This window comes from Equus caballus, chromosome 3 (assembly GCF_041296265.1).
Source record: "Equus caballus isolate H_3958 breed thoroughbred chromosome 3, TB-T2T, whole genome shotgun sequence".
NCBI lineage: Eukaryota > Metazoa > Chordata > Mammalia > Perissodactyla > Equidae > Equus > Equus caballus.
Genome location: NC_091686.1, coordinates 9,911,093 through 9,933,193, shown reverse-complemented (window position 1 = coordinate 9,933,193; position 22,101 = coordinate 9,911,093). Strand labels below are relative to the sequence as shown.

Below are 22,101 nucleotides of genomic sequence, written 5' to 3'. Positions count from 1 at the left end.
TGCTGGATGGTTAGCAGCATCCCTGGCCTCTATACAGGAGATGCCACTGGCACACTCCAATCAACAATGTCTCTACCACATATGTATCCATTCCACTCTGGATGGACGTTTTGGTCATTTCCAGTTTGGTGCTGCTATGAACATTCTAGTGCATGCCTTTTGGTGGAGAGAGAGATATATGCATGCCTGTAGAGTTGTTCTTCATTATTCTTGTTCGTTGGATGGATAGATGAATGGAAGGATGTGATGGTGGGTGGATGGGTGGATGGAGTGCAACCTAAGAGTAGAATTGTTGGGACATGGTTTTTTAGTAGCCAGTTTTCCAGAGTGGTTGTACTGACCTCTGCTTCCACCGGGGAAGCCATCTGTGAGAGCTCCTGTTGCTTCTCATCCTCACCGACACTGACTCATTTTATCCATACTAGTGGGTGCGTGGTGGTGTTTCATTTCCCTGATGACTGACGAGTTTGACATTTTCGTGTGTTTATTGGCCATTTTTTAAACTAATATTTCGTGAGTGCTTTGTCTATGCCCCTCCCACTCCTCCCTGCTTTGCAAGTCTTCCCTCATTTCATACAGCGACGCCATCCCATTTCACAGGTGGCTAAATAGTGGCTGGCGAGCAGAGGAGCTGCGATGCAGTCCCTTGCAGTCTAATGTCAAGCCTCCGAATTCTGGGCACACGCCTTGGCCTTGCCATTCCCACTTGGTGAGCTGGGTCCCTCTCGCCATGCTGAGCTCTAACCAGGGGTTTGAAGGTGGCTGTGAGACCTGCAGACGTGCTGCAGAGCCTCAGCATTCCACAGGAAGAAGGACAGGAAGCAAGTGAGGAAGGGGGCCAAGGTGTGGCGGCAGGGGCGGTCCCAGGCTATAGATTAAGAAGGGGAGGAGAAAAAGGCTAGTGCTGGAGCGTGTGAAACATGAGGTACAAATGGCAAATTAAAAGTGTGTTTATTTACAGGAAATCGTGAGAAGCAGGAACAGACAGGGCTGCAGGGAGGTGGCGTGGCAGGGAGCCTGATCCTCGGTCCACAGTCATCAGCTGGGTGCAGGGAGCGTAGGGCCGGGCTCCGGGGGAGGTTTCTTTGTCTGTCAGCTTTGGCTGAGGCTCCAGGAGGGCCTCAAGCAAACACTTTCAGGAGCTCCACCAGCCGCGGGTCCTTGTAGAGCTTCTCCTCCAGAGCCAAGTACTTCAGTGGCGCCAACTCCTTGTGTCTGAAATCAGAGGGATGAGCGAGAGGCGGTGAGGGACTACAAAGCTGCTCCTGCAGCCTCCTAGTGGGTCCCTCCCCACCTCATCCTCACCGATTGAGCCGCTGCTCCAGGATGCGGATGCGGAACATGGCTTGAGAGCAGTAACTCAGGTAGAAGTCTTCATCCTCAGTCGTCAAGGTCACCTGGTTCTCCTGGTACCACTGCTGCTTCTTCTGTAGTTCCTGGGTCTCCTTCGGGCACGGGGAGGAGAGAGCAGGCGGGTGATGAGGGCTGAGCCTCACCTAGGCTGCAGGCTGAAATCCTACTGGTCGCCAGACAGTCCCATGAGGGTTGGCCCAACTACCCCCACCCACAGAAGCCAGAGACAGGGGCCACAAAATGTCTTGGGAGGGAGCAACGGGGGTCACGTTTAGAGGGACACCATGTCCATGAGGTCAGAGTAGGAGTCAAGCCTGAGACAGCCATGTGGCTCTGGACAAGGTATATTTTCAGAGCTTCCAATTTCTTTTCTGCAAAATGAGGGTCATTATACACCCCCCCACACACACACACAACCACCACCACTCTTTGTAGAGCTCTTTGTGAAGATTAAATGAGAAAATGCATGGGAACTACATGGTGTATACCTGACCAACAGAAATGGGTCAAGGACTAGGAGTTGTTATAATGCACCATTTATCCATCCATCCATCTACCCATCCACCCATCCCTCCACCCCTCCACCTACCTATCCATCCATTCTTCCTCCCACCCATCCATCCATGCATCCACCCATCCATCCATCCATCCACTCATCCTTTCATCCACCCATCCCTCTACCCACCCATCCATTCATCCACCCATCTCTCCACCCACCCATCCATCCACCCATCTATCCATCCATCCATCCTTCCTCCCACCCATCCATCCATCCACCTACCCACCCATCCATCCATCCATCCATCCATCCATCCTTCCACCCACATTATTCCACCCAATGGATAAGAGTGAGGAATGACAAGTTGGTCATTTGGAAACTCCAAGCACTGACATACTCATCCCCTCAGCAGTCCCTCACAAGTCTGTGAGATGGTGGGCAGACAACCCTGGGTCTGTTTTCTGGATGAGGATGCCAAGGTCCCCTCCCCTTCCCGGGCCCTGGCCACACCTTCTCAAAACGGGCCTGGATGAGGTTAGCTTTGTCGATGAGCCTCTGCTTGAAGTCACTGAGACACTCATCCTTGAGGCGCACGGCCTGCCATCGTGTCAGCTTCTCTCCTGGCGGGAGCTGTGCCAGGAACGGGGCCAGGTAATCCAGCTGGGCCTCCACCTGCCGCAAGTGTTCCTCGTGCATCACGCGCTCCTGTGGAGGTGGTGGGGGAGGGGAGAGGGTCAGCTAGACCAGGAGGGGCTGCAGAGACCTCTTGGCCAGCCCTCCATCAACATGGAACTGAATAAAACCTGGCCTCAAATCCAGGTCCCAGTGCTTGGTGCCTCTGGGACTGAGGCCTTAGACAGGGCCTGCGTGCTGTCTCTTGTAGCCATGGTTATTGGTAACAGCCAACTCCTGTGTCACATAAATTCATGTCTCTACCTGAGCCTCAGCACTTACCTAACACTCAGTGGACGCTCGCTCAATCAGTGGTAATAAATGGTGGCTATGAACGATGTTAAATCAAAAACTGGGTACTCCCTTTCCTCTTTCACCTTGGGGCCTTGTGTCCCGTGCTGGCAGACAGGGGCCAGTGAAGCTGGAGACGCAAGGCTGACGCCCATCCCTGGGAGTCTAAGAGCCAGTTCTCTGATGCCCAGCCCTGCTTCCCCAAACTCAGACTATTTTTAGAAATCCCCACTTGGTTAGTGAAGGGGATTCAGAATCTGGTCTTGAACACCAAGCTGGGTCTTGGCAACCTGAGGGTGTAACCTGTATGCCCTGTGCTGCAGGGGCTGGAGAGCCCAGGCCTGGGGCGAGAGTCCTCTTGCTGGGGCTGCCAGCCCAGGTCATGACCTTGAGGGGAGCGCCCGGTGGAGGGGGTGCACAATTTTCATTATTCCCCATGCTTAGAGGCCTCGGCTTGGCCACAACCCCTGGAGGTGGGCGGAGATCATGAGTGCTCTTTAGGGGTGAACCACAGAAATGGTCAGCTCAGCAGCAATGATGACCGCAGTGGTGTCAATAACTTCACCCCTGTAAAGGGCTTCCAGGCAGAATCCCTAATCATCCTCAGCACCCTGGAGGCGGGGGACTGGGGTGGGTGCAGGAAAAGCCAGGGCCTGGGCCAAAGCAAGGCTGACCATGGCCTCCCGGTACTCCTTGCTCTTCTCGTTGCGCTTGGTGTCATAGATGGAGATGGTCAGGGTGTGCGCCTCCTCCTCTTCCTCTCGGAGCTTCAGGATCTCCAGCACCTGAATTGCGAAGCGGGAGAGGGCACGGTTAAGGCACTCTGTACCCCCGCCACCCCCCACCTGCCTGCTCTCTCGTGGGACCCTACCTCCAGCTCCGACTCCCAGGCCTGATGTCTGGACAGCTTCTCCTCGTTTTTCAGCTGCATCATGGCCTCGTACTGGTAGAGAAGCTTCTTGGTGTGCTCCATGGGCTCCACCTGGGACAACAAGAACCACAGTGACACAGAGACGCAGCAATGGCTGGGGTCGTGGGCAGACTCTGGAACCAGCCCACTTGGGTTCAGATCTTCCCCTGCCATTTTCCTAGCTGCGTGACCTCAAGCAAATTGCTTAACCTCTCTGGGCCTCAGTTTCCTCATCTATAAAAACAGAAATAATAATAGAAGAGGAACTGGAGACTCAGAGAGGCTAAGGAATGTGCCGGAGAGTGAGGGTTTGCACTAGGAAAGCCAGCCTCGTGAGAGTGGTGGAATCTTCTGCTACTCCAGTGTTGGAACCGGGATCGGGCGTCTGCTCTGCCCAGGGCTGGGGGGTAGGGTCCAAGAGGAGCAGCCCTAGCCTGCCCAGTTGTCTTTCTTGGTGGAAAAGGGAAAGGTTTTCAAAGGAGCTTTGAAGAAAATGTCTCCAGATGGGAGCTCTTGATCTTGGCAAGGGCCAAGATGACTTCCGGGGCTGGGATCCAGGTGTTTCCACCCCAGGCCTCCCAAGCGGCTGGGATGGGACAGAGGCCCCAGTGCCTCCCCCCCCCCCCACCGCCCCCCCAGCCGTGGCCCCAGGCCCACCTCGAAGCTGACGCACATGTCGGCCGTCATGATGATCTTGTTGCCCTTGCTGTCCACCTCGGTACGCCGCAGGAACTCGCGCTTGGAGGCCGTGATGTGGTCCTCGCGGCAGTGGTAGCGCAGCTGGATGCGCTCGTCCAAGATCAGGAAAACGCGCTCCGCCACGTCCTCATCCGCAGGCTTCGCTGGGTTGCGGGAGAACCGCTCTGTGATTTTCTGGGAGGCCAGAACAGGCACAGGATGGGAGGTGGGAAAGGGGGGGTTCCCTGTGCTCCCCGAGGGCAGGAGCAGAGGACACGCAGGGACAGTGGGGTCTGGGGTCATTTAGGGGTTCACGTCGAGTAACCCTTCCTGGCCAAGTAATGGCTCTTGTGGCCTCACAGGTTCTCAGTGCCAGGCCCCTCTAGCCCCATATGGTGCTGGACCCCTTCTCTAGCTCCCTCCACAAGACACTGCTTGCCTACCTCCAGAGATGGGGGGCTCACCACCTCTCCAGGCAGCCTGCTCTATCAGTAGACATCCCTTACTGCTAGAAAGAGCTGCTATGGTAGACAGCCATTAAACACTGTTGCCAAATAATTTGTAATGATGTGGAGGGGAAAAAATGCACAATTTAATGTTGAGTGGGTGATACAGGGGTTCTACACACAGACACACACACCCCACCTTGAAAAGACTCTCAAAACAAAACCTATTAATACACGGTAATATCTGAGAGATACCATTCTGAGATATTTTTACTTTCTCTTTATATCTTTCCACATTTGCTAAATGTTTAGTCATGAGTGTGTATTTTTCATAATAGTACGGGAATGATACCTCCTTGGCCCGGTGGCCAAGGGCACAGTCTGGCATCAGATGGCCCTGGGATGTGCACTTGGTAAATGCTCCTAGCTCTCAGCTAGGGCTGGGGAAAGGCTGCTCGGGAAAGACCCTGCTCCAGAGTCAGGGCTTTAGCCATCCTGGGGTAACCTCAGCCCACCAGAGAGGGCGGGCACTCTGTCCCCGGGCCCAGCAAGCTCTTACCACCACGGGCCGGGGGTTTGACTCTGCACTGTTCAGAACCAGCTTCTTGACGCGGGGCCCGAAATTGATGTGGCGGTAGGACAGGAAGTCCGAGCGTCCTTGGTAGTACTCTGTCATGGTCTTGGGCGTCTCTTCCCGCTTTATCAGGCCGTCCACACGGGCCGTTTCGTAAAACTCCATGACACGGTCCATCCCGGGTTGCATGGTCTTGTATGAGTGCACTGCGGTGGGAGACGGGGACCGGGAGACAGCTGAGTGAGCACCAGGAGCTCTGACCGCCGAAGGATAAGCTGAGCCCGGGCCCCAAGGAGAAGGCATGTCCACGAATGCTCATGGATGAGCACTGGATGTAACCAATCTCTTACTGCTGGATGTTTTGGCTTGTTCTGACTTTTCTTGTTATAAACACACCATCATGAATACCTGCACTGTGCATTTTTTGTTCTAGCTTGTTAATTGTGCAGGACAATTCTCGGCAGTAGAATTGCTGGTCAAAAGGTATACACATTTTAAGGCTGTTATTGATATATTTTGCCTAACTCTCCCCTAGAAAAGCTGTGCCAATTTGCTTTCCTACCAGCAATGACAGGGAGTGACTGACGGCTGCTTTGCACACTTGTTCACACTCGATAGGACCATTTTTTCCATCTTTGCCAACATGAGGGGTAAGAAGGTCCCTTAGTGATTTAGTTTCATTTTTTAAAAATTTAAACCACCAAATGAGGTTGATCTTTTTAAAAAATGTGTGTTGACCCTACGTTTTTCTTTTGTGAACTCCTGGGTAGGGGTGTTCATTCTCTCCCCAGAGAGGGCCTTCTCTCCCTTCCCAGCCTCCTGGGCTCATGGCCGTGTCCACACCCTCTGCCCTCTGCCCTCTGCATCGCCCTTGCTGGGGCATTTGTTGGTTTTATTGCTCAGCATCCTGACCCCCTGTAAATGTGGCCCCCACCGTGTGCCCGATCCCAACCACAGAATGGGCATGTGGCCCTGGCTGTGCCTTTCCTGGAGGAACATTGTCACGTTTCCGTGGCTCTTCTGTGCCTCCCCTGACCTCCCACACAGCTGGTCTGCTTAGGGAAGCAGGGTGGTTTCTGTTGCTGGCCACCCAAGAACCCTGTCAATACACAGATGCTGGTTCCTCCCACCACATGCCAGTCACCACGGAGAAGGCTGCCATAAGAAGCACGTAAGGCCCCACCTGGGGCTCCTCACTGGCCCACAGTGGGGTCCACATACCACGTAGAGCCTGGGGGTGGCCCGGCTTGAAGTAGTCGATATTCAGGCCTGTGACCTTGTTTATCTGCTTCCGCTCCAGCATGTCCTCCCGGTTCTGGTACCACTCCTTTATCTCCAAAGTCTTGGTGCCTGAGGGCCCAACCAGTGCTCACTGCAGCCAGGCCAGCTGCCCAGCCTCTGTCCCACCGTTCCCAGAGCACAGAGGCCAGCAGGGCCCACACTCACACCGAGAGGGTGGCAGTGACGTGCCCAAGGCCACACAGCAAGTCGGGGGACCCAGCCCTCCCGCTCCCCCGCCCGGGCCGTGGCCCTTACACTCTGCGTCCTCGTAGGTGGTGAGGCGGCACACGAGGCCATTGCTGTTGAGGTACGGGGCCCACTTCTCCAGCTTCGCCCTCTTGTACTGTATCACCTTCTTCCCATTTGGGCAGCGAGTCTCAAATGCTGCGGACACAGAGCGGGCTGGGATCCCTTCTCCCCAGATAGGGGGGAAGAGAGGGCCGACCCCTCCCAGCCACTCCTCCAGCCACTGTCCCTTGCACCGTCTGCTAAGCTGCCCCTGGCCCCAGGTCTCCTCCAGGGAGGCAGAGGAAAACAGTCCCCAGGGGCGGCTCCGCCCTGAGGAGGTCTCTGGTTGGAGCTGACCACAGGATCTGCGCCCTGCCGCACCACACTGCCTCGCCACCGGGCTGTCGCCTGTGCAGGTGTCTCTGCTGAAACACCGTCCCCTCCTGCCCTTCTGGGCTGACTCCTCCTGATCCCTCAAAACTTAGCTCAAATGACTCCTCTTCCTAGGAGCCCCTTCTGCTCACTCACCCTCCAGGCCCCATCCTCAGGGCTGGGCTGGGCGCTTCTCCTCTGGAGTCCCTTGATACCCTCTCTAGCCCTTCTCACCCTGTCAGAACGGCCTATGCCCTCCCCATGGGTCTAGGCGCTGCCAGCCGGCCAGCTCAGCAGCCAGCAGATGTTGGCATGGGGCACGAGCGTCCCTGTCCGCCTGCTTCCTCTGCCTGCCTGTGCCCCGTCCTGACGTCCCCTCCCTGTGCCCTGTGGGTACTGTGCACGGCCTCCTCCTGGCAGGGTGGGGTGAGGGAGGGGAACAGCTGGTCTTCGGTCCTCCATCACCTCCCACACTTCGTCATCCGGCGTGTGCTAACTGAGCGCCCTCCTGTACGCCAGAATGATGTCAGGCCCTTGGCCGCAGAGCTGAGTGTGCGTGGCGGGAAAGAAGGAGGAGCGTGCAGCAGGAAGCGGGAGGGGTGGAAACGAGGGGCCTCGGCAGCCTCTGCTGGCCTCCCCCTGCCTGGCAGGTGCCGCAGACCCCTCCAGGGGCCCGGGAACCCATCCTGGGGGTGAATGCAAGCACGCACACACCTTCCGGGGAGATGTCAATCTGCTCCACCCACGAGCTGGGCATGTCGAAGCTCTTGTCTTTGTCGTCCTTGCACTGTTGGGAGAGGCGGGGCGGGGGTCCCGGTCAGGGCTGGGTCTCGGAGCAGCGGTTATGGGCAGAGCCTCCGACTCGCCCCCCAGGGCCAAGCCAGGGTGGGTGGGCAGCTCCTCCAAAGGAGGCAGAGGTCACGGGCAGTTCTGACCTGGCATGACCCCGCACACGGAGGAAGAGGAGGAGGCAGCTGCTGGCCAGGAGCCCTTCCCTGCTCCCACCTGGCTGGGGCTGCAGCACCCCTGTGCCACACGCCCCACCTTCCCTTGGTCAGCGGAGGCACCAGGCACAACCCTCTGTTAAGAGAGGGGCTTCTGGAGTCAGGTGGACCCAAGCCCCAGCCATCCAGCACCAGCTCTGGGGTCCTGGGCAAGCCCCTTAACTGCCCTGAGCCTCAGTTTCCTAACTGTAAACTGGACCCCGCGGGAGGCTTAACAGACAGAATGTACGTAAAGGGCTTGGGACACTGCCTGGCTGCCCTCACTGTTTGTTCTCTTCGAGCCTTAGTTTCCCCATCTGTAAAATAAAGCCTGTCTAGACAAACGGTCCCCAAACTAGGTAACTGCAGAAACTTGGACCAGATTTTCCTCTTTAAAACTTTTCTTGCATAAACATTGCTCAGATCTCTGACGCTGCTCATCGGATCGGCCCCCGCCCCGTGGGTCCCGGACTGAGTGCACAGGGAGGCCCCGGTCCCCAGAGACGCGGCCGCTGAGAACGCTCAATACCAGCTCCGGGCCTGTCCACACTGCTAAGCCAACCACGTGACAGCTGCGGCCTCATTTTGTCCCCAAGCCATCCCTGGAGGTAGAACAGAGTCACCACTGGCAGACCAGACTTGGGAGGCAGACTGTCAGGCCCCAGGTTCAACTCCCAGCTCTGCCGCTTACTGGCTGTGCACCTCTGGGTGGGGCAGCTCACCCCCCGTGTGTAAGTCTTCCTGTCTGTGAAGTGGGCTGACAATAATCCTGGACAACACACTCACGCCTCCCTCACCGGTGGATGTGAAGATTTAGAGGCGTTAATCCAGTTAGCACCTCCTGGCACTTAGTGAGGGCCATGGGAGTGCTGCCTACTGTTAGGGGCTGCACTGTGTCCCCCCACATTCATATGTCCAAACCCCCAGTTCCTCAGAAAGTGTCTATATTTGGAGATAGGCTCTTTAAGGAAGTAATTAACTTAAAATGAGGTCATGGGGGGGTCCTACTCCAACACGACGGGAGTCCTTGTGAGACGACGTCAGGACACAGCCACGTGCAGAGGGAGGACACAGGGAGGGGACGGCCATCTACAGGCCAAGGCGCAAAACCAGCCCTGCCGACACCTTGTCCTTAAGTGTCCAGGCTCCGGAACCGTGAGAAAAGGAATTTCTGTTGCTTAAGCCACCTGGTCTGTGGGACTTTGTTGCGGCAACTCCAGCAAACGAACACGCCTGTGATTACCGTGAGCAGAACAGACCCGCTCCCCCAGGTAACGTGCGGACGCTTAAACTGAAGCTTCCAACCACTGGAAAGTTTACCCAAGATGCCGACGCCCATAGCTGAGGCCTCTGGGCCCCTCCACGCACAGGGCCTCCCGCAGCCACGCCTGGAAGGCCCCGGACTGGAGATAAGAGAAGGGATGCTGACATCTGGGGAAGGCCCCGGGCCGATGACCTTGAGAAGGGCTGATAGGATGGAGAAGAAAGGCCTGGACATACATGGGGGGATCACGGTGGCTGTGCAGGAAGGCCTGGACATGAGGCAGGGCTGGCCCTTACAACCCCAGAGGAGCAGGGTAGCCCCTGAACAGGGTGGAGTCGGGGAGCGGGGTGTGTGGGGCAGGAGAGCTGAATGCAAGTCCCAGTCCTCCCCTAACCCACTGGGGCAGGGGTCCTGGGTGGGGCTCTGGACCTGTCTGGGCCTCAGTTTGCCCATCTGTAAAATGAGGGCAGGGCCCAGGCCCTTCTGCTTTGAGGAATCTACAATTGGGCTATCTGGACTGTCCCCCCCATACACATCCATGTGGTGGGGACATTTGTCTGGCTGGCCCGAAGCCAGACAGGGTGTGAAGCCCCTCCCACCTACCATGTGCCGCTGAGTCTCACCAGATTGTCCAGGTCCTCGTCATCGTTCATCCCAGTGTCCTCTTCCTCAGTCGTGGACAGGTGAGGCTTGTCGGTCCCCAAGAGCAGGTACTCCCATCTCACAGGGTCTCCCAGGTCAAAGACCAGGTCCTGATGGGGGGGGAGTCAGGTGAGCATGCCCCACCACCACACCCCTCCTGCTCCACGGGGTGGCAGGAGACAGCTGTGCCCGAGTAGAGAGGGGGCCTGGGCCCGGGTCGCAGATGGACAGAGTGTCTGCTCCAGGCAGCCTCTGAGCGCCCCCACCCTCCCCATTTCAGCAGGGAAACTGAGGCCCCGAGGCCCCACTGCCCAATCTCCCTATGAAGAAATCGCATCGGTGGTCTCGTGAGAGACTCAGAAACTCCCTGGCCTGGGATGGGCCTGGACGTGGGGTCGTTGTGTACTGTCAGGGGGCGCCCCAGGCATGTTTAGAGCAAACGCAGGCCAGTGAGATCTCATGGGAGGCAGAAGTGGCAGCTTGGAAAAAAGGCCTCTTCACAGTTCTTACCCACGCCGGGGAAGCCCCACAGGCACGCGTGGAGCTGCCCGGAGGAGGCAGGTGGCAACTTCTCCTGGCAGGGGTCTCCACCCTCTTTTCACCCTAGCCCACCTGAGCCCAGGCTCACCTGCCAGACAGCTCCCAGCATGCAGGGAGCACCCCGCACCCCAATCTGCCTCCCCAGGGTGGGGCGCCCCTCACCCCAATGCCCCCTGAGTCAGTTCCAGTGGGAGATCAAGGGCTTATGAACAGCTGCCCCCAAGCGTTTAATAGGAAGTTGTCCTGAAGTCGCCCTAATCCTGGTCCTCGCTGTGGCATCTGAGTCCACGAGGCAGAGGGTTACTCTGTCTGCTGGGAGGTGGGCGAGGGAGGAGGGGGACGTGGGGGAGGACAAGGAGGGACAGAACTGCTCTGGGTCTAACAATGACAGGCAATAGTCAAGGCTCCGTGGGAGGAGCCGGCTGGCACAGGTGTTTGTATTTCTTTGAATCAGGTCCTCCACTCCAACCTCGTGAGTGGTAAGCAGTAGTTAGACGTTATGCTTTGCTGTTTAATGTTCTATTTCTATTTTCTAAAAACATAAATGAGTGGACGACTCCCACGTCCCGTGAGCCTGGGCGTGTGTGCACCAGGTCTCTGTGCAGGTGCATTGCGTCGCTCCCCGCTCCCAAGGCCATTTCAAGGTTCTTTGAAGGAACAAAGCAGCTGCGGCCGTGCTCATTTTGCAGTAAAAGCGGCAGCCAGTGTCGTGATCGCTTTCTTGGTACCCTCGCTTGGTGATGCAGTACTGCCCCTCTGGCCTCACTTTCCCACCAGGCTGCCCTTCCAGCTCCGTCTCACAGCTTCTGTTCTGCGCATCATGAATTTCCTCCGCCTGGCACTGGTCAGAGCGTGCGGGGAGGGAGGCTGAAGGACTCTCAGCCTAGAAAAGGGACGAAGGGGGACTGGAGGGGCCTCTGAAGGGCCACTGGCCTTGAGAGGGCACTGGCCACCGTGGCCGTTATGAGCCTGCGCTCTGGGGGAGGGTGGTCTTGCCTGTGCCCCATCCGTGCCCCATCCAGGACAAGTCCTTTTTGCGAAATGAGAGCGATGATTTATTGAACAGCCAGGGACTATTCCAAGGACCGACTGAATGTTATTTCCTACAACCTGTGGGGCCGGCGAGGGCAGAGCAAGCCTGGCGTGCGTGGCTGAGGGAGGCCAGGGGAGTGGGTGCGTCTCCTTCACCGAAGGCAGACTTCCTCCCCTTGGACCATCTGCCTTCGCCGCGGACACAGTGACTTGCACTGGAGAGCACGCGCGTTAACTCTGACGTCTCCCACAGCGATGGCAGCGTCCTTGGACGGGGTCACATTGGAATAGGGGCCAAAGGCCCAGGATCTGCCTTTGGGAGGCTGGCCTGGTTGGAAATGGAGGAGCTTGGAAACAACAAAGAAGCCCAGGACTTGGAGCCTGGAGCCTGGAGCCTGTCTCTCTTTTGACTTTTGCACAGCTCAACGAATTTCCACAAACTGGACGCACCCTGGTTCCTTGCACCCAGATCAAGAGAGGGAACATTGCCCGCACCCCAGAAAGTCCCCTTGTGTCCAGTGATGACCTTCCCCTGCATACGTGCACATATTTTTAACCTATGTAAATGGTACTGAGTTTTGTGTATATACATGTAAATTTATGGAAATTCATTGAGCTGTATACTTAGGATGGGTGCACTTTTCTGCGTGTGTGTTACACTCCAACACAATGCTTAAAAAAATCCTTCATACAAACTAGCAATCCACATTTTACAAGGCTATACAAATCAAAAGAGAGACAATAATCATATGAGAATGGTTGTTTAAGGGCAAAGGAGTGGGCTGTGGGGCCTCAGCTGTGGGGCCAGCTCTCCCCGCAGATCTGGCCAGCGCCTCCCCAGCCCCCGTTGTGCCTGCCGCTCCCGGCCCAGCCCGGCACCTTGCAGCAATTCCAGCAGTCCTGCATGTTGACCCAGTAGTTCTTGTGGTTCCAGAGGCTCTCAATGCCCAGGAAGTGGTCATCTTGCGGGCTGTAGCTGCGTGCCGTGAACGGGTCAATGAAGAAGGTCTCGGGTACCTCGCGCTTCCCCGACAACACTAGGACCCAGCAGTGCACCCGCAGGCCGTGCAAGGGGTCAATCTTCGCTTTCTCCGCCTCCTGCACAGGAAACGGTGGGTGACTATGGGCCAGTTGCGTGGGAAGGGGCGGGGGGCGTCAGGGGCCCAAATATCTCCCTGGAGTGGGGGAACTGGTAGGAGAGCTGAGTTCTGATCCAGACTGCACTACTGGCTGGCCCTGTGAGGACATCACCCCACCTCTGCATCTGTTTTCTTATCAATAAAATGGGAGGATCTGAGTCGATCTGTGGTTTACACACTGGGTCCTTTGGGGCTCTAGGGTATCTGGGATTTGCTGGCTTTCTGTGTTGTGATTCTGAGTGAGCTTTCATCCATACAGAGGCAACGGGACACCATACGGCTTCCTTGTCTGCCTCCCTCTAGGAGAAGGGTGATTGTGTCATGTTCATTATTGTATCCCTGGGGCCTGGACCAGAGGAGGCACCCAGTAAACGCTATATGGAAGGAAAGAAGGGAGGAAGGAAAGGAGGGTGGGAGGAAGGATGGGAGTGTGGATGGATAGAAGAAGAGATGGGAGGATGGATGTTGGAAGGAGAGATGGGAAGATGGAGGGATAGAAGAGATGGGGAGATGGATGCTGAAAGGAGAGATGAAAGGATCGGTGGATGGAAGAACAGCTGGGAGGATGGATGGGAGGATGTATGTAGGTATGTCTTCAGTGCAAAAGTCTGGAATGAGGAGAACACCAGAGCTGCCCAGCATAAATGGGTTTCCCCAGCAGCAGAGCTCTCTGACGTTAGAAATCTATCACCAGAAGCTGGCTGACCGTCTTCCCGTATGGCCCAGCAGAGGTGGGGGATGGTTGAGGGGTGGAGGAAGGAATGTGGACTTGGGTGTCCATAAGCACATCCCTTCCACGACCTGTGTCTGGTCCCCTGTTCCCAGCAGCCCTTCCTCGAGAGCTGAGCTCAGGGGTCGAGGGCTGAGGACGATGGACCCACCAGGAGCCGTTCCTCCTCCTCCCGCAGCCGCCTCTCCTCCTCAGCTTTGATCTGCTCCTGCCGCTTCATCTCCTGCTCCTGCTCAAACTTGCTGCTCAGGTCCCTGGGCGGTTTGATGGCGTACTTCTTAGCTGGTGCCTTTTCCTGCTGCTGGACGATCTGTCACCCAGCAAGAGAAAAAGGGTCAGTGGCCTTGAATTGCCCGCCCCTCAGACCAGGAGATCCCAGTGCTCCGGGAACCTGCGGGCTTTCTGGCCCTAAAGGCAGAGGGAGCCTTAGCCCCAGCTCCGTGACAGTGAGCAAGCCCCCCGCCCCCTTCCCTTCTCTTCTGTAGAGTGGGATCTGAACAGTAAGAACCTTCTCCAAGGCCTGTGTTGAGAAGTAAAGAAGGGACAACGCCCGCAGGAGCTGCCTGCCGGGCAGGAGACCAGGAGAGGTGATTTTCTCCTCTTCACTCCCCACTGCCCAGACTAGCTATGACCTGGATCTGATCTAGAAAGAGGGCAAAGGGTCGGGAGTCAAATTTTCCAGATTTTGTCATTGGAGGGTTTCCTACGTTGACTTTAAGTTTTCTGGGTAAGGAAGAAGAAGAAAGCCTGTGTGTGTGTGTGTGTGTACAAATATGTGCGGGGTGGCAAGAAAAATGTCCAGAAAAGAGCACCACAGAGGCTGCAGAAGTGGGCCTGTGACAGTTACAAGGGAGAAATAGCGACCCTCCGCGGTTGAGTCAGACCAACCAGGCCTCGGTGCCTGGGTCTCTGTTTTCCAGCCTTGTGACATACTCATTTATACAACAGGAGTGATGGTACCCACCACACAGCACCAGCGTGAGGAGAAGCCAAGTCAATGGACACAAAAGTGGTTTATAAACCAGAAAATTCTCTGCATCTATTAGCTACTGACGTCATTTTAATCACTAAAATTTGGGCTGAGATAAGAGGCCAGAGTGTGAGCTCACAGGCTTTTTGGAGCTGAAAGCAACGATGGAGCTTTTGTGCTTTCTTCCTTGGAGAGTTGGGCCCAAGAGAGCAAGGCTCTCACCAGGTGCCTCCCCTCCTTCTCGCCTCCCTCCACCAGAGGGCCCACCCAGGACCCCCGGGGCTTGCCCAGGTGTAAGCCAGGTGCATGCGCACCCTGCTGGAAGCCCCAGGCCCCTGCATCCCCAGCCCTGAGCTGCAGGGGCTTGACCCCAATCACAGAGTCCTCGAATCAATCCAGCTCATGAAAACCATTTTCTGCCTGTAGTATGGCTGTTTTCCAAATGCAAAGAGATGCTTTTATGACTCCTAAAATTAGATTCACTTAAAAGTGTTTCTTGTGTTCACAGCAGCCTCTGATCGTTATGGACCTTTCAATCAACAGGTATGAAAACACAGCCACCACCTGCTGGAGGCTTGGTGACATTTTCTTGCTGTTAAAAAGGGGCGTTTTACTGGGAGGGGGAAAAAAAAGAAGTAAATATCTGTCCATTCATCTGTTTTTTCCTTATAGGAATCGGCTGGGTGGATTCTTCTCAAGTGCGTTGGGTAAATTTGGAAGAGTTTGACTTAAGATATAGGCCATGTGGCATTCACAAAATTTACTTCATGGGGAGCATGGTAGCTGAAACGGAGTTATGACAAGGGGAGACGGACAGCCCCTTTGGAGACCTGGGCTGTATGTGTTAAGATGCTGAGGACAGAGAAACCGCTAGCGGTTTGAAGCAGGAACTCCAGGGCAGCTGAGGGCTGCTTGGTGATGGAGCCGCCTGTATGTGGCCGTGATGGGGGAAGGGGCAGCAGGGACACACTGCCCTGAGGATGGCGAGTCCTGCAGGATGCTGAGGGCAGCGCGAGCCCGGCCGTACCTCCTTGGGCTTCAGGGTGAGTGGGCACACCTCCCGAGTGAGGTCCATGTGGCATATGTCCTGCGAGCCATAGCCATTTACGCAGTAGGCGTCGTAGCCAGAGCCGATGAGCATGGAGCAGAGCAGCGTGCTGAAGTCAAAGCAGTTCCCCTTCTGCTGCTCCAGCACTGTGGTCGGCGAGTAGAGGAAGGGGGGCTGGCCACAGCCGGCTGGTCAGTACAGCCCAGTTCCGCTGCCCCCGACCCGTCCTCCCCACTCGTCTGGGGCCGGGCGCTAGGGCCCACGGGCAGTCTGGGCCCCAACACGGCTCCTCCGCGTTGTCGGGTCAGGGAGGCTGCTCAGAACAGGATGAAAAGCACAGAGCCCATGTCCAGAAGGCGCCGTCCACATTTGCCTATACTCTTAAGGGGCTGTGGACTTACGGATGGGAAAGACCCTCTGGACTGTAGAAGCTTCTAGTCTAATGCTCTCTGATCCGTCATTTTATGGTTTTATTCCAAAGTTCCCCCATCCTTTCCTTCTCTTCCCTGTCTCAGATCTCCACTGCTCACCAATCCCTTTTTCCCTCCCTCCTTCCTCCATGAGAAGCAGACTGAGCTGGTCAGAAGTCCAGAGATGGGGCTGAGGGCCACGGGCAGCAGGGCCCTCCCATCTCTCTCCTTTCCCCACCTCCTGAAGTCATGAAAGGAAGCCTCTGAAGGCAGAAAGAGGCGAAGGAGGCAAAGAGGCAGGAGCCTGGATACCGGGCTTGCTGTGTGATCTCAGGCCAGTGGCCACCTCTCTCTGGGCCTCTTTCCCAACCTGTCCCAGACAGACTCATGGGCCGTGGCCTGAGCCCTGTTGAACCTCCTTCTCCCGACCTGCCTGGCTTCCCATCTCAGGCCTCATGGGCCTAGGGATGCAGCCCCGGGTGGCACTTACCGGCTTGAGGGGGTCAGGCAGGGGCACCATGGACAGGAAGTCTGAGACAAACTGGGCGCAGCTCTCCCAGTTGTAGAGCTCAGGGTAGGGCATCAGTGTGGGCCGGAGCGTTGTGCTCACGAACTTCTGCAAGAGGACAGACCACAGGCCCCTGGGAGGAGACCACCCGCTCCCAGGAAGCCTGCGAAGCCGGAGATCAGGAGTGGCTCTCCAGGCCTCTCCAGGGTCTCAGGCTCCCCCTCACTGTTGGGAGTTGGAGGCAGCAATTCCTCAAGACCCTTCCAGCCCAGATCTAGAACAATTCCTGGGTGCCAGTGACATGTCAGGGCCTCCCTGTCACCTCCACTGCCCCACTGAGTGCCACTAGACCTGGCATCACCTCTCTGATCCCCCAGCAACCCTGTGAGGCAGGTCCCCATCACAGATGAGGACACTGAGGCTCTAAGAGGTGAGCTGACTGGCTCAGGGCCACAGTCAGGAGCAGAGCTGGGTCCGTCTGGCTCTTGAGCACCGCCCAGTGCGGGGACCTGGGGCTTCGAGGGGCCTCGAGGGGCTGCTGTGATGCCTGGAGGCCCGGGGCCAGGCCTCCAGGGTCACCCTGTGGATTTGAGGAAGGCCCCCCCAGCACAGATCTCACGGCTCCATCTAAGAGGCAGCCCTGATGCGGCCCCCACTGATCACGGCAGGGGAAATGCAGGCCTGGGTGACCAGCACAAGAGAAGAGGGGCCTGGGGACCCGAAGGGGAGTTGTGAAGCTTCAAGCACAGGCAGCTAATACAAATGTTAAAAGCCACCATGTGGGCCAAATAAAACAGTCTGAGAGTCCCTGTCAGCCTGATGGGGAAACCGAGGCCCAGAGAGACTCAAGGATGTGCCCTGGGTCACAGGGCTGGAAGAGAGGAAGCCAGCGCTCGGGCCCTGGTCCATTTTTCCTTATTTCTCTACTCTTCCCCGCACAGGGCCGGCCTCTGGGGCTGGAGACTGCCCTGGGTTTCTGGCTGCCCCTTAGGTGGGGCGCGGGGTCTCCAGGCCCCCTCAAGCCCCCGGGGGTGATCTGCACCGAGCTTTCTGGAGCCTGCGGGCACTGGAGTTTATGCCTCCCATGGGCTATGAGCTCCAGACCGTGAGAGGTCTGGTCTTCGGCCCGTCTCCTTCCGCCCTCTGCTGTCTGCCCCAGGCCTGCCCTCCCCGTCCCAGCTCACCGGCAATCCGCACTCATTCACGGGGTGCAGGAAGAGGGGCACGCGGTCTGGGCACAGGTCACTGTACTGGCGGGAGAAGTTGTCTGCCACCTGCAGCAAGTGCTCCTCCTTGGGTGTGTTAGTTTGGTAGGAAACGGGCAGCTTGAGGATGTCGATCGTGTCCTTGGTAGAGATCCTGTGTCCACGAGGGGGGCAGCATTAGTCTGCATGAGGCTAGACCCGGCGCTCAGGGACCCCTCCATCTACCTTAGCTGCCATTGCTCTATCCCTTCCTCATTTAATCCTCACAGCTACCTTGGAGGGAAGTATCATTATTAGCTCCTGCGCTTTTAAACAGGTAAGGGAACTAAGGCACAGAGAGGTTGATTGACTTGCCTAGGGTCACACAGCTAGTGAGGGGCAAAGTGGGGACTTAGAGCAGGCAGCCCGAGACACCGGCCCTCACTCACAACTGCCTCCCTCTCTGTCCTGGTCCTGCCTCCCAGCCACTGCTTCCTCATTCTGCCTGGCTCATCCTTTGCCCACCCTGCTTTGACCTTGGCCCCCACCCCGACACTCACGAGATCTTCCCCGGGACCAGGATCTCCGACAGCTTCTTCTCCAGGTCCCTGAGCGCCTCCTGCGTCAGCGGGGCTTCCTCCCTGCGCACCTCCACCGGCCTCAGTGTCTTCTCTCCCCGCTCCGCCCGCTCGGCTGCCTCCTCCCGCTCGGCAGCCTCCTCCTCCTCCACTTTCTCCTTCAGGACCTCCATTCTGGGATGTCTCCTGCTGGCTGTCTAGAGATGGAGTCTAGAGATGTATAGAGGGATAAATGCGCTCAGGACGGCTGCCTCCAGACCAGGAAGGAGCCACCAAGAGCGCCTGCGCCCAGGCGGCGGTTTCAGTGGGTTAGACGGCGGAGGGAGAAAGCGATTCCCTCATAATTGTCCTTTCCATCAAGGAGAAAGTCCGGGCTTGGTGCTGGCCCGTCTGGAACGCCTCCCTAACATTTGCAGACTTCCCTTTAAAACAAAGACACAGCAGGCCACGGGTCGAGAGCTATTGCCAGGGCCCAAGGAGGCAGGCCGAACTTGCTAATATTGCTTTGCTTTTTCCTATATTCATTCTGACGGTCCCTTCTCATTATGGCAAGTGATGCTAATGATGTGGGATTACTGTAGTATTATGAAGTTTCCTCTTTAAATATGTTTATTAAGTCCAATAAGTGAATTGGTTTAAAGAAAATTATTTATAATAGTAAAGTGGTATGGAATATGACCAAAAATAACGTCATCAAACTTGGAATTGAGGCACAGAGTGAGCAGGGCAGGGCTGCCACCAAGGCACTTGGACAAAGGGCAGGTGTGTGTGTGTGTGGGGGGGGTGACACGACCTGTGCCCTCCTGGCCGAGCCCCAGGTCAGCCCGCAGGGTGATCATTTTGTGAGCCACACTGAGACGCCATATATGCCATGTGCCCTAGGGACGGCCCTGCCTGCGGCCGCAGGGCAAAGCCTTGCTGAGGTGACCACTAGTTCCTACCCAGAGATCCAGTCCTGCCTTCCGTACAGCAGAACCCCTATTTTGTTGGGGACAGCAGTGTGCCTGGTTCTAACTGTTCACCTTCCCAGCCTCCCACACGACTAGAGGTGGCCGGTGACATGAACCCAGCTCTGGCCCAGACAATGGGAGTCAAAGTTGCAGGACGTCAAAGGCCGGGGCCCAGCTGGCACAGACTCTTTGCCCTTCTCTTCCTCCTGCCTGGGACATGGGCCTAAAGCGAGAGGTGGGACGGCTGACACGTGACTGTGAGGTGACCACCCGTGAGGACCAAAGCTGCCTGCTGAGGACAGCAAGTGCAGAGACGGGGGGACTGGGGTCCCCAGCGCGCTGTGGAGGCCCTGAGTGCCACCTCCAGACCTCCTGTCACGTGAGAACACTCAGCTTCTGCTTGTTTGAGTGGCCGTTGTCGGGTTCCTGTTACATCAGCCCAGCTGATGTGCCAGCCGCCCACCTCCTGGCTCGGGTCTTCCCGTTACCACGCCTCAAATATCTATTTTCCTTACAGCAAACGGAGCAAAGTTCCAGAGAGGAGGAAAATGGACCCAATGCACAGGATGTGATGGGGGGATAGAGAGGACTGGGGAGAAAAGAGCAGGGTCTCCCCAGATTTGTCACCCCTCCCTGAGATGGAGCCAGAACTGAGAGGACAATGGGAACCAGGAGGTGCAGGCTGGGTCCCCCTCCCTGCTCTGAGCCCGACCTGGCCACTGCAGCCTCTGGCGGAGGCGAGTCACTGACCGCCAGCCCGGCCAGGGGAAAACCTGGCTCGGCTGGCAGCTCCTGCTGGCCCTCGGCCACTCCCTGCCCCTTCGGGGCCTCAGTTTCCCTTTCTGCAATGTGAAAGGAGGGAGAGATGTTTCCTGTCCGATGCTGACGTTCTGTAGGACTCAGGTGAGGATGAAGGCACCTGTTACTGGTGGTCGGCCTGCCTGAGTCCCAGGTGGTCAGCAGCCCAGCTGAGGCCTGGTGTCCAGCAGCCCCTTCAGGGCCCCAGTTCCCTACAGGCAGACCTCCCACTGTGCCCACCAGCCAAGCAGCACAGCCCCGGGATCAGATCCGTTTGTCTGACTCTCCGGCGCAGAGAGGATGCCTCCGCAGAGGGCAGTCATAACCATCACAAGGCGCTCACAGTTTCCTGAACACCCACTGTGTGCCAGGCACTCTGCTAAGGGTTACACAGAGATAATCCCATTCATCCTTCAGGACTCTGTGAGATAACAGAAAGTCTGCATTGCCTCTGCCCGCCGTTCCTGGCACAGGGCTCCTGAAACCCTTGTCATTTCCTAAGTGATAAGAACACGAGTTGCATCTCTTGTCTTGTTGAGGTGACCCTGGGGGTGCTCCTGGATGGGGCTGGTCACCAGAAAGACCCAGCCATGATTACAAGCTTGGAATTTTCAGCCCCGCAACCCTCTCCTCCAGAAAAGGGAGAAGAGCTGGAAATGGAGTTAATAATTGACCACGGCTATGTGAGGAAGCCTCCGTAAAATCCTGATAGTATGGGGTTCGGAGCGCTCCCAGGTTGGCCAGCACATCCACACCAGGAGGGCAACGCACCCCAGCTCCACGGGGACAGAAGCTCCAGCGCTCGGGACCCTCCCAGACCTTGCCCTGTGTATCTCTTCATCTGGGTCATCCGCATCCTTTAGCACATCCTTTAATAAACTGGTAAAGGCAAGTAAGTGTTTCCCTGAGTTCTCTGAGCCGCCCTAGCAAATGAATCAAACCTGAGGAGGGGCCGTGGGAACCTCCGAGTTGTAGCCGAACCAGACACAAGTTGTGGGTCGCCTGGGGACCTACCACTTGCAATTGGCATCTGTAGTGGGGTGGGAGCAGTCTTGTGGGACCGAGCCCCTAACCTGTGGGATCTCTCACTATCTCCAGATAGACAGCGTCCGAATTGAGTTCACTTGTAGGACACCCAGCCGTGATGTGCAGAATTGCATGATGGGGGAAAATCCCCACACATTTGGTGAACAGAAGTGTCAGAAGTGAAGAGTTCTGTGTGAGTAAAGGAGACACACGGGAGATGGGAGACGGAACCGAGTCTTCCCGTTACAGACCCTATGAGGTGACACTGTCATGCTACCCACTTAGCAGATGAGCAAATCGAGGCCAGAGAGGTTAAGTGCACTGCCTCAGGTCATAGAGCTGGCTAGTAGCAGCCCTGGGGTTCGAACCCCATCTGGGGCTTCTGGCTCTGAAACCCATGCACTTCAGGGCCTAACGAGACGGGGAGGTCCTAGAAGGGAGGGTAGCAGGGAGTGGCGAGTGAGGAAAGAAGAAGGATGGGGAGAAGCCAAGGTGTCAGTGGGCAGCAGGGGTTACGACGGAGCCCAGGTGCCAGGACACAGCCATCAGAGGCAGAGCTGGGCCAGAACCCGCAGCACTGTCTTCCCCACACCAGGCTGCCTCATCAGCTGCAGTGCGGGGTGGGGAGGAAGTCCTGCCTCAAAGTTCCCTGGACCCTGCCCAGGGGCCTGGAGGCCCTCCCCACGTCACAGGCCCTTCCCTGCATCCCTGTCCCCAGCAGCAACTTCTTCTTTCCCAGAACACACACGCACACACAAATACACACACACACACACACACACTGACAACTTCCTCAGAAAGGTCAGGGCTGGAAGCCCCCTTACCACCGCCACTCTCCCATTCCCCCTCCCCCTGCCAGGCAGGGTCCAGCAACCCCCAGCGGTCCCCTGTTCCCTACTCACCCCTCTGAGGATGGCCTGTACAGTCTGTTAGCCCGTCTCCATGGTAACAGCTTTCTGAAGCTGAGGGCAGGCCCTGGGAGAAGAGGCTTCTGG

General features: G+C 56.9%; 1 protein-coding gene across 3 annotated transcripts; it reads right to left on the bottom strand.

Moving 5' to 3' along the window:
• Positions 1 to 934: 934 nt before the first annotated feature.
• DRC7 (dynein regulatory complex subunit 7) lies at positions 935 to 22,101 on the bottom strand. Of its 3 annotated transcripts, none has more exons than XM_023637065.2 (18): positions 22,009 to 22,101; positions 18,315 to 18,542; positions 17,755 to 17,929; positions 16,553 to 16,678; positions 15,632 to 15,826; positions 13,786 to 13,944; positions 12,645 to 12,863; positions 10,175 to 10,303; positions 8,019 to 8,091; positions 6,960 to 7,088; positions 6,645 to 6,773; positions 5,409 to 5,629; positions 4,383 to 4,598; positions 3,687 to 3,797; positions 3,490 to 3,600; positions 2,363 to 2,557; positions 1,306 to 1,445; positions 935 to 1,215 (listed from the first exon to the last, which is right to left on the bottom strand). In XM_023637065.2, exons 2-18 carry the CDS (start codon positions 18,503 to 18,505, stop codon positions 1,122 to 1,124), a joined length of 2,613 nt encoding a protein of 870 aa, XP_023492833.2. In that variant the 5' UTR covers positions 18,506 to 18,542; positions 22,009 to 22,101; the 3' UTR covers positions 935 to 1,121. The 3 variants fall into 3 exon arrangements, with proteins under 3 accessions (XP_023492833.2, XP_023492834.2, XP_014593983.2); XM_023637066.2 differs by having other exon boundaries at positions 16,553 to 16,733; positions 22,009 to 22,064; XM_014738497.3 differs by lacking the exon at positions 15,632 to 15,826.

What these genes read in the sequence shown, in the direction of transcription:
- DRC7 (XM_023637065.2), bottom strand. Translation starts at nt 18,505, where the DNA reads ATGGAGGTCCTGAAGGAGAAAGTGGAGGAGGAGGAGGCTGCCGAGCGG. An exon ending in CACCTACGAGGACGCAGAGT is followed by an intron (nt 6,774 to 6,959) that starts GTAAGGGCCACG and finishes TTGGGCCCTCAG; the next exon opens with GCACCAAGACTTTGGAGATA. An exon ending in AGGAGTACCGGGAGGCCATG is followed by an intron (nt 2,558 to 3,489) that starts GTCAGCCTTGCT and finishes CCACCTCCACAG; the next exon opens with GAGCGCGTGATGCACGAGGA.